We start from the raw sequence: 11222 nt of genomic DNA, 5'->3' as shown, positions 1-11222 counted from the left end.
ATAACAATCTAGTTATAACCAATACGGTGTTTGGTCATAAAATGGCTCATAATTTAACATGGTATTCACGTGATGGTAAGACAGCAAACCTTATTGATTATGTTATAGTAAACCGAACACTGGCAGGATCAATACAAGATACTAGGGTACATAGAAGTGCTGTTATGGATGTTAAAAGTAAAGATCACCATCTAGTAGTGTCAAGGGTTAATTTAGAGCTGAAGTATCAGAAGGCTAACTACCTCCCGGGAAGTTATGAAGTTGGAAGACTCCAGGATGAGAATTTGAGAGAAACTTTAGAGGAACAGTTGAATACTAAACTCCAGAGTTTAAAAGTTGATAATGTGGAAGATGGTTCGAATAATTTTAGAGAAATAATTTGTGAAGTTGTTGAAGGTGTCTTAGGGAAGAAAGCTAGAACTGCAGCTAAGAATATCAGTGAAAAAGCTTTATGTTTGATAGAAAGGAGAAAGGACTTGTACAAGAATTTTCTGAGTGATAGATCATATGAAAACAAAAGGAATGCAAGGAAAGCGGAGAAAGAAATAAAATCTGAACTAAGGAGGTGTGAAGTGGAGGCGGCCATGAATAAATTGCCGAGGATCTGGAAGATTCAGCTTGATGGCATAATAGTAAAATATTGTACTGGCATGTTAACAAATTGAGAGGGAGGAGTCAATCCAGACTTTGCCCAGTTAAAGACAGGAACGTGGCCAGAATTAGCAATAAGGAAAGAACTAAAGAGAGATGGGCCGAACATTTTGAGAATTTGCTTAACCGAGATAGAGTTGCAGGAAAAGATATAGAGGAAAATGAAAAATAGAGAGATTTAGAGGAAAGTGATACCTTGGATGTGAAGGAAGATTTGTTTTGTGAGGAAGAATTAGCGAAAGTACTAAAAGGATTAAAAAATAATAAGGCTATAGGTGCTGATAGGGTGGTAAATGAGTTTATTAAATACGGTGGCTCTGAGGTTAGAAATAAGCTACAGAATATTATTAATATGATTTTTGAAAAGGGGAAGTACTTAACGATTTTAGGAAAACCTTAATTAAGCCACTGTATAAGAAAGGTGATAAGAGTGAGTGTTGTAATTATCGAGGCATTAGTCTGGTCTCTGTAGGTAGTAAATTACTTATTAATAGGATACTTTTTAGACTGAGAGATGCCGTAGACTAAGTTTTAAGAGAAGAACAGTGCGGTTTTAGAAAAGGTAGATGATTTGTCAACCAAATTTTCACTCTTAGGCTAATAATAGAGAAGTGCCTGAGTTGTCAAACACCTTTGGTCCTCAGTCTTATAGATTATGAGCAAGCGTTCGATTCTGTTAATAGAAGAGATTTAGTAAAGGTTTTATCCTTGTACAGTATACCAGACAAATACATTAAAGTGATTAGTGCTATGTACGAGAATAACACTGCTGCTTTTAAGGTAGGAAATGAGGTAAGCAGCTGGTTCCGTATTAAATCAGGAGTTAAACAGGGTTGTGTTCTATCCCCCTTTATAAAGATTATTTTGATGGACTTTGTCTTAAGGAGCACAGGAAAGGCAATGGGAGACCACGGAATCAAATAGGGAGGAAAAAGTCTCCTGGACTTAGATTATGCTAATGATTTAAGCATCCAAGATGAAAGTGTGAGCAAAAAGAATAAAGTTTTAGAGGTTTTGCGAGTTCCGGGTGCTAGAATAGGTTTGAAAATTAATGTTAAAAAGACTTAGTCACTAAGGCTAGGAATAAGTGAAGATGAAAAGGTGACGTTGGATAATGAAAATATAGATCAGGTGGGCAGCTTCACTTACCTTGGTAGCATTATTAGTAAAGATGATGGGAGCAGTGAAGATGTTAAAAGTGAAATAGCCAAGGCTCAGTGTCTTTTTTCACAGTTAAAAAAAGTTTGGAAGAATAGGAAGATAAGTCTGCAAACTAAGATTAGAATATAAGAAGCTACAGTGACGACAGTGGTCAAATATGGCTCTAAAGCATGGGCGCTCAGAAAAGTGGATGAAGATTTGCTAGATGTTTTCCAGAGAAATTACTTAAGGATTGATCTGGGTACCCGGCTGACTGACCGTATTTCAAATAATAGGCTATACGAAAAATGTGGTTCAATACCACTCTCTAGGGCTATAATGAAAGAAAGGTTGAGGTGGCTAGGGCACGTTGTGCGGATGACAGATCGCCGAAGATTGTTCTTTTTGGCCAACCGTCCAGGGCTAAACGGAAAGCAGGTTGTCCTCGTCTGGGGTGGGAGGACGTCATAAAGAAAGATCTAAAGGAAATGGGAATTTCATGGGCGGGCGTAAAAAGGGAGGCTTCAAATAGATTGGGATGAAGGAGGAGCGTGCGTAGCTGTGTTGGCCTCAGGCGGCTTGGTGCTGCGGTGAGTTGTTAGTATTAGTAGTAGTAGTATTATAAATTGGGTTTCATCAATCAGCTCGTACATCAATGATAATGAGTATGTTTGGCGATTATTTTACCGTTCTTGCGAAAGATAGTGATTTTACATGTGTACACAATTTTGCTCGAACTTCTAATCTAGATCATATTGCTGTGTCCCACAATGTCTCTGCTGAACTTGCGAAGGTTATTTCTGGCTATCGTCTATTCAATTCAAACTTTTCATTTCCTCCGAATACGAAGAGTAAAAAAAAATAAATAAAAATAATAACCGCTAATCAACAGGCCATAAAATTATTTTAAACTATATAACAACAGATACGCAAAGGCCTTCAATCAAAATTACCACACAAATTACACTTCATTCAATAGATAATAAATTAACACTTCACAAATTAACACTTCATTCAAAAATTAAATCAAATAAAATAAATTAAGCTTCGTGCGCAGCTCTATAAATTATGAGAAAAAACATTTAATTTGGATAAAAATTTCTTTTGCTTTTTCTCCAAAACATCAACAGGGTTTTTTATTTTATATGCATTCATTAAAAAAGTATTTGATTCAGATTTAGAAAAGCGGCAAAGGAACTTAGCAAAATTAAAAATGTGGTTTTTACATGCGCAATATTACTAATTCTAAAAAACAGGAGAAGCGATGAAAAAACTAAAATTTGAGGCAAAGCGACTGTATTATATACCCGAGCCAGTGATTTCCGAGAAAGAAGATCGCGAAGACAAATTACTTCCCCGAAACTAGACGCTATTCTACTTTTAACTGCTTTAGAAATAGAAGCACGGCATAGAGCTAAATTTGGTCCATAAGGCACACCAAGATATAAAAAAGATTCCAAAGGTTTTAAAATACTATCATAAATACGGACAGATATTTCTGAATTAACGAGATCATTAGCCTTAGGACCAAGAATTAAAAACTGACACTTTTCAGGGCGAAAATCTCTGAAATCAAATTCTGCGGGAGTGGACGGCTTATCTCTTCGAGCGTTTAAGGCAATAATGCATTATATTCTACCGTGTCTGCTTTTTATTATAAACCTGTCACTTGAAAAGGGCATTTTACCTGACCAGCTAAAAGTTGCGAAAGTGATAACAGTTCATAAAGGTGGCCCTAAAAAGGAAATTGAGAGTTGGAGACCGATCTCGATCCTTCCACTGTTTTCGAAATTATTAGAAAAAGTTGTTCATAAACGTCTATATAGTTTCCCACAGGCTAATGATTTGCTGAGTGATACCCAATTCGGATTTCGCAAAGGGCACTTGACGGCGAATGCTTTGAAACAACTTATGGAATCAATTAACAGTGGTATGGACAGAGGTGAAACACCTTTGTCTATATTTATAGATATTCGCAAAGCATTCGATACAGTTGATTTCCAAACTCTGCTAAGTCGGATGAAGTCGTTAGGTGTGAGGGGAAAGTGCTTAAAGTGGTTTGAAAGTTATATAACAGGGAGATCCCACAAAGCAGTATTGAATTATGTGTGTTCAGCAGTATTTCCAGTGACGTGTGGAGTAACACAAGGATCAGCGTTAGGTCCCCTGCTTTACCTCATCTATGTTGATCTCATACGTCTTTGCTTAAAAGATGTGCGTCTTATCTCATTTGCTGATGATCTGTTTTAGCAGTATTTGCCTCTTCCGTGAAGGACCTGTTGAAAAAAGTAAATCTTGTCTTGGAAAGGTCGTAGATTTTCACTTCACTTGGTCTATTGTGTGAAAATGTTAGCAAGACATTTTTAATGACGTTTAGTAGAGTTGGTACACCACTGGATGTGTCTGGCCAGGTAACTTTATGTGGTAATCTGGTTCAGCAAGTTGATCATCTCCGCTACCTTGGTTTTTATCTTGATTGCCATCTGGCATGGACGTGTCACAGTGACGCAATTTAATCAAAAATTGCCCGCGGGGTAGGAATACTTCGACGTCTGCAGCACTTTCTCCCTCAAAGAATACTTTTAACTATATATTATTCGTTGGTTAGTCAACATAACTCCTACGATAGCCCCCTATGGAGTAGTAACTTCTCAAGAAACTATAGAAGAATGCAAATTCTTCAAAATAAAGCTATTGGAAAATTCGGAAGATTTGTCCATGATGTACATGACACATGTGTTTGTTTTAGATCCCTGAAGCTCCTTAACGTAAGTCAGATAAGATATTACAAAGTTGCAATATTTTTGTTGCAGTTTAAAAATTGTTTAACCCCTGATGTTTTTAAGATTTTTTACCAAATTAATAGTGACCTGCATAATTATGGAACTAGGCAAAGTGATAATATAGAATAGTTGTTGATTTGCGTCGTGGTACCAGGTCTTCATTTTCAATGATACACCTGGGTCCATCAGTATGGAATGAGCTACCATTGATCATTAGAGCGGCGGAACATGTACCTCAATTTAAAAAGAATTTAAAAGATTATTTTTTGGGGGGAATTTGTTCAATTTTATTATGGCTGGTAGGTTGGATAGGAGGAAGAAGAGCTGAAAAGGTAAGGGTGGGCTGGGAACGTAAGGGTGGGTTGGGGCTAAGGTATGGTTTGCAGGGTGGGGGAGGGGAGAGGGATAGTGAGTGATGGCGACTGGACTGGTTATTATTATTTTTCTTTTATATTTTATATTATTATTTTTCTTTTATATTTTATTTATGTATTATCATTTTTTAATTCAGTTATTTATTTATTTGTCTATATATTTTTTTTATTATTATTATTATTTTTATATATATCAAACAGTTCGTGGTAACGAACTGTAAGTAAGGAGCAACCCGGCTCAATGGTAAACAAAACTCTAAAAAACGGAATTTTGATACCAATAGATACATCAAAAGAATCAGATTTTAATTCTGATTTCAAATATATAAGTTTCATCAAGTTTAGTCTTACGCATCAAAAGTTACGCTCCTGAGAAAATTTGGCTGATTTTCAAAAAAAGGGGGAAAGACCCCTAAAAGTTATAGAACCTTAATGAAAATCACACCATCATATTCAGCGTATCAGAGAACCCTACTGTAGAGGTTTCAAGCTCCTATCTACAAAAATGTGGAATTTTTCATCTTTTGCCAGAAGAAAGATCACGGATACGTGTTTTTTTTCCAGGGGTAATCGTGTTGACCCAGTGGTCCTAGAATATCTTAGGAGGGCTCATTGGAAAGGAAATTAAAAGTTCTAGTGCCCTTTTTAATTTACAAAAAAAAATTGAGGGTAACTAGGGCCCCTCCCACGCCCATTTATTCCCCTAAGTCACCCAAACAAAATTTTGAGATAATCATTTTGTTCAGCATAGTCGAAAATCTAATAAATATGTCTTTTAGGATGACTTAAGTTCCCACAGTTCCCAGGGGAAGGGCTGCAAGTTATGAACTTTACCCATTGCTTACATTTTGTTTTGGTTACTGGGAATTAAACCTACATTTACTGGAATGTTTTTTTTCGGGTGGGGGGGGGGCTGGAGGTAGGTGTTACTCGGGAGAATATTTACGGGTAGGATTTTTCTTTGGGAGAAGGGACATTTCTATGAAGGGGTCGCCGGATTTCCAAGCATTATTTAAAAACCGATCAGAAATTAAATTAAAAAAAAACAGGTTTTTTCAACTGAAAATAAGAAGCAACATTAGAAATTAAAATGAACAGAAATTATTACGTATATGAGGGCGTTCTCCCCCAAGTCAATTCCACGCTCTTTACGCTAGTTTTTTTTTAGTGCTTTCAAAAGAGCTATCTATTCTATTTAAACGACCTTTATGATTCAGGGGTTTGTGAATCAATTTTTTTTTTAACTTTTAACGTAAAGAGCGTGGTATTGACTAAGGGGAGAACCCCCTTATATACGTAATAACATTTACGTAATAATAAAAAAAAAAAACAAGCGATAGGCCTACGGTTCAATAGTAATCGAAACTTTTAAAAACGGAATTTTGATGTCAATAAATGTATCAAAAGAATGGGCTTATAATGTTGATTTTAAATATATAAATTATATTAAGTTTAGTATTACTCATCAAAGTCTACGAGCCTGAGAAAATTTGCCTGATTTTTTTAAAGAGGGGGGAAACATCCCCTAGACGTGAAAGAATTTTAATGAAAATCACACCGTCAGATTCAGCGTATCAGAAAACTATATTACATTGGTTTCAAGCTCATATCTGCAAAAAACTGCAACTTTGTATTTTTAGCCAGAAGCAAAATATACGAATATAGAAGTTTGTTGGGTAAGTTAATTTGTAAATCACTTCAGAGCCAAATTTAGAGAGAGCCAATATGCAAAAGAAGAGTAAAATTTTTATGAAAATTTTGTTTGCTTATTCAATCACGGTGAGCCAAAATAAAAGCTACATTAACTAAAGAACGATCAGAAATTAAATAAAAAAACAAGTTTTTTAAACTGGAAATAAGGAGCGACATCAAAACTTAAAACGAACAGAAATTATTCCGATATGAAAGGGGCTGTCCCCTCCTCAACGCCTCGCTCTTTACGCTAAAGTTTGACTCTGTTTCACAACTTAATTTTTTAAAACAATAAAAAAAATTAGCGCAAAGAGCGAGGCGTTGAGGAGGGGACAGCCCCTTTCATATACGGAATAATTTCTGTTCGTTTTAAGTTTTAATGTCGCTCCTTACTTTCAGAGTTAATAGGTAAGTAGTTACGTGGAGTTTCATGTGATCGCAAACCTTCATAGGTTTTCTCCAGCGTGAAAGTGTTGTTTCATTTATTTATTTGTTTATGAATCTGGATTAATAAACTTATGAACTCTTCTATTTTTCGATCTTTAGTTTCCGTTGTGTCAGTATTTACTTTATACGGGTCTTGCAACAAATAATAATAATAAATGTTTTTTTCTTTTAACACAACTACCGATAAAATTTTTCTTCGGAGTAACTTCTGCCGTCACCTATTAAGGCTACTAGAATAATTACAGTAAAAAAAAAAAAAAAAAAAAAAAAAAAAAAAAAAAAAATCGTAAGTAAAATACGCATATTATTTTTCTACAAATGAATTTCTTGAATTGTGCAATTTAGTTAACTAACAAGATATCTGTACTCTTCTAAGGAAAACACCTGGAAGCCATTAACCTGATATCGGCTGGGGTTATCTGTAAAACTACAACAGACAGCTTGCGACAAGACTCGTGCATCCGATTACAAATATGTTGCATTTTTCGGGTTATCACGAGTGCAAGAAAAAAATACCATGTGTATTAACTAGTAGGCAAAAGAGAAGCTGACAACAGTCACGTATGCCCATTTTTCGTTTTTGAGGATAGAAACGCCATTTAGTATGACAAAAAAATGAGACGTAGGACTGTCTGGGTAGTTGCGACAGAAGAGTTGTTTTAGTAACAGATAAGGCTACAGTGTAACCTTCCCATCTTCCGTGTTTTCATCAAATAAGTGCCTAGTTTATACCCAAAACTAGTCACAAAATACAAATAAAATGACAAATCTGTTCAAAGGGTAAAAATAATAGTAATACTTAATACCAACTTCAAAGCATTAATTGGTCGATAGCTAAGAATAAGATTAGCCGATTTTAACTTTTAGTCACTTACAAATAAGAATATTCCCAAGCATTTTTTGGCGGGGAGAGCCAACTATGAAAAAGAACATTCAGGGAGTGAGTGGGTTTTAATAATACAAAAAGATATTTGATAATATAAATTAGAGGTGCCCAGAAATTCAAGCAAACCAAGGATAGCGGGGGAGGGTGTTCCCTGAGCCCCTCCTCCCCTCAGTACGTCCCTGCTCCCGAGGCAAGGGGCTAGCTATGGATCTTGACTTTAATAGCTATACGAGGTGCTATCGAAAAGTTTTCAGGCCATTCAGTTGTGACGTAAGAGCTATTTTGGGAATGAATAAGACTTCAGCCAACAAGGTAATCTTCCCATTGTTCGTGTTTTCGTCAATTCGGTGGCTAATTCATGGCTAAAACTAGATACAAATTATAAAGCAAATGGGCAATCAGTTCGAAGGGTGCAAAGTGGTAATATTTAATCACCAACTTTCAAAGCATTAACTAGATGATAATAAGAATAAGATAAACAGGTTTCCACATTTAACCTCAAAATAAAAATGGGAATGCCCCCAAGCCAGTAGGCTACTACGCAGTTTTTTTTTTTTAATCCAGTTATAAAGCAACTTCCAGGGGGGGGCAGCTTCCAGGGATAAAACTTGAATGAAAAGTTCCCAGAAATTCAAGCAAACGAGGGATATCGGGGGGGGGAGTGTCCCTGAGACCCCCCACCCCTAGTACGTCCCAGATCAACAGGTCCTGGGGCTGGCTACTGATCTTCGATTTTATATCTATACGAGGTGATATGATAAAGTTCTCAGGTCATTCTATATTATCTATTTATTTAAGTGTTTTTAAAGTAGTCCTAACTTGAAATGTTCAGGTAAGCAGAAATTATGAACAGAAATTACCCCAAACAGGAGTAGGACTACCGCCCCCCCCCCCCCTAAAGGTTCTAAATGCCAGAATTGTTATTTGCGATTTGCTGGAAACAATTTGTATTTTGAACAGTGTTTTTAAAACCAGGACGGATTTGAGATGTTGACGGTGAATATTGTTGAGATTTGGCACTTTTTTTGCAGTGATTGGGAAAAAATGTATAATAAAAACAATTGTACTCAAGTTCTAAAGATCTAAAGCTCAAGTGTTTTCACATGCGTGGTTAATCTAAGTGTTTTAACATGGCTATCTGATCCTAAGCATTTCAAGAAGCGGAGAAAGGAAAGATCCAGCCCAAGATCGACTTTTCTGAGAAGGTGGCAAAGACTTCTCAGAAAAAGAATAATGACAAAAAAAAAAGAAAAAAAAAGAATAATGACAAAACTAGACACTTCAAAATGTACCAAAACTCTAACAAATTACTGGGTCAGTACCGATGTCCTAACACAGTTCAGTTTCGATAGACGGGAATTCTAGACAGAAAACTGTCCCTTTATAACATAAATTGACTTTAAACTTCAGAGCAAATAATTTTAGACATACTCCAGATTAACTGTTGCCTCCATACTGAGCTCATCAAAAACCTTTTCCGTTAACTCTAATCTGGTAGAATTTAATTTTTTTTTGTTTTTTTGGGGGGGGGGCTAAAAAAAATTCACGGGAAACTTTAAGATCAATGAGGCTCTAAAAAGGCAGTGTTATATGCCTCTTCAGAAACAAGGAATAATGTAATTGGCTGATAAAAATACGTCACAGAGGTCAACCAAAGAAATTAAAGCACACTTTTCCCTTTGGAATTATAGGAAAGTGATACACTGAGTTTTTTACATGATTTTACAACATCAGCAGCCAAAAACAAGCATCATATCTACAGAATAGCCTAGGTCGAGCCTAAATAGCCCAAGTGAAATATTGAGCAAGATAATATGGCACCACGTGCAAAATATTATTATATTTAATTTATAACCGAGCCAAACAAGATAACGGCCGGAGAAGCCACCCTTTTTCTCATTCTTTATACTCTATTATAGATTAGATGATATGTTGTTTTGTATGTGGTGGCATATTACTTTGCTCGATATTTGCACTTGTTACTCATGCCTGGCCCGCCATTAGCTATTTCATGGAATCTGATGTTGGTTTTGGCTGTTGAAGCTGTACAATTATGGCCTTCTGAAGGGGAAAAGGGTAGTTTATGGCTCAACAGGTACCTTCATCTTTGGTAGGTCGACCTTCTGAAAAGGGAAAAACAAATTCCCATTTATTCAAATTGGCTAAAGTATAAAAAAAAAATATAGTCACAGTTAATAATATAAAAAATCCTATTTCTTTTTCTTTTTTTTATCAGTTCCGGTATATTCTGGCTTCCGTTTACCCGTTGTGACCTTAGCAGGGGACGTGGTGGGTGCTGGTGCTTCAACCGCCTTAGGAATCTTTTTCTTATCCTTTTCCTCAAGTTCCTGATTTTCCCTTTCGATTAAAGTGATTAGGGTGTTACATCTTCTTTGAAGCTCCATAGCAGTTCTTGATTTCAGAAACCAATCAAAGCGAAATTGGGGAGCAGATCTGAAAAAAGAGTAAAATTAAAAGTAAATAACTAACGGATGAAAAGGAAGCAAATACCGAGAAGAATCACAGGGAGGAAATGGCAGATCATTTTAAGGGTTTTCCATGAATACAAATTGAAAATTTGTTAAGTCGGAACTTTCCAGATCTACCGAGAAATTTATTCAAGGTTTTAGTGCTTGCAGCTGTTTTTCTTTAAACTAGGCTTCAAAGTTTTCAAAAGATAACGGAGAGATTTAACTTATGAAACTTGCGACCCGATCTACAATTAAAATACTGAAAGCTGATCACACCGACAGGAACGGATCTAGAGTAAAATCTTGGGGAGGGGAGCCATTGATCAGGAGCGTAATTTGCTATAGGTCAGGGGGGAGGCAACTGCCCCCTCCAGACCCAAGTTCCCCCCCCACCGCAGTTTGCCCCACTAAATTCAAATTTATTTTTTGCAAAAAATCTTGTCAATACTAAGATAAGCCTGCAGAAAAAGGTCAGTTTTCTTTAGTACATATTTGCCTTTATGGTAATATATGAATAATTTTTCAGTTGTCACGTCATTTTTATTTGATTTGGGAAAATTGGCTCCAACTTTGCCGCCTCCTCCCCTGGATTTTGACGAAATTACGCTACTGGTATCAATAATTGACCAAATTGATAAATTTATTTAAAAAAAAGAATGAAAAACAGAAAAAAAACAAGGAACGACGGCGCCAAAAAAATTTTGGGAGGGGGGTCCTCCCCCTGGATCCGATACTGCACACTGAGCATGCGAAGTCACTCTATAGATTAAAGAGCCAG

At 36.2% G+C, this 11222-nt stretch overlaps 1 protein-coding gene across 1 annotated transcript in view; it reads right to left on the bottom strand.

Moving 5' to 3' along the window:
* Positions 1-10093: 10093 nt before the first annotated feature.
* Iswi (nucleosome-remodeling ATPase imitation SWI) overlaps positions 10094-11222 on the bottom strand; it is a 112684-nt gene continuing 111555 nt past the window's right edge. Inside the window, exon 18 of the mRNA XM_089103640.1 lies at positions 10094-10427. Within this exon, the coding sequence (XP_088959766.1) occupies positions 10184-10427 (244 nt within the window). The 3' untranslated portion in view covers positions 10094-10183. The remainder of the gene's footprint in view (positions 10428-11222) is intronic.

Source organism: Artemia sp. Qi Xiang Cuo, chromosome 2 (genome assembly GCF_049724085.1).
Source record: "Artemia sp. Qi Xiang Cuo chromosome 2, ASM4972408v1, whole genome shotgun sequence".
Lineage (NCBI taxonomy): Eukaryota > Metazoa > Arthropoda > Branchiopoda > Anostraca > Artemiidae > Artemia > Artemia sp. Qi Xiang Cuo.
Note: the sequence above shows the minus strand (reverse complement) of the source record. Positions and strands in the feature narration are given on the sequence as shown.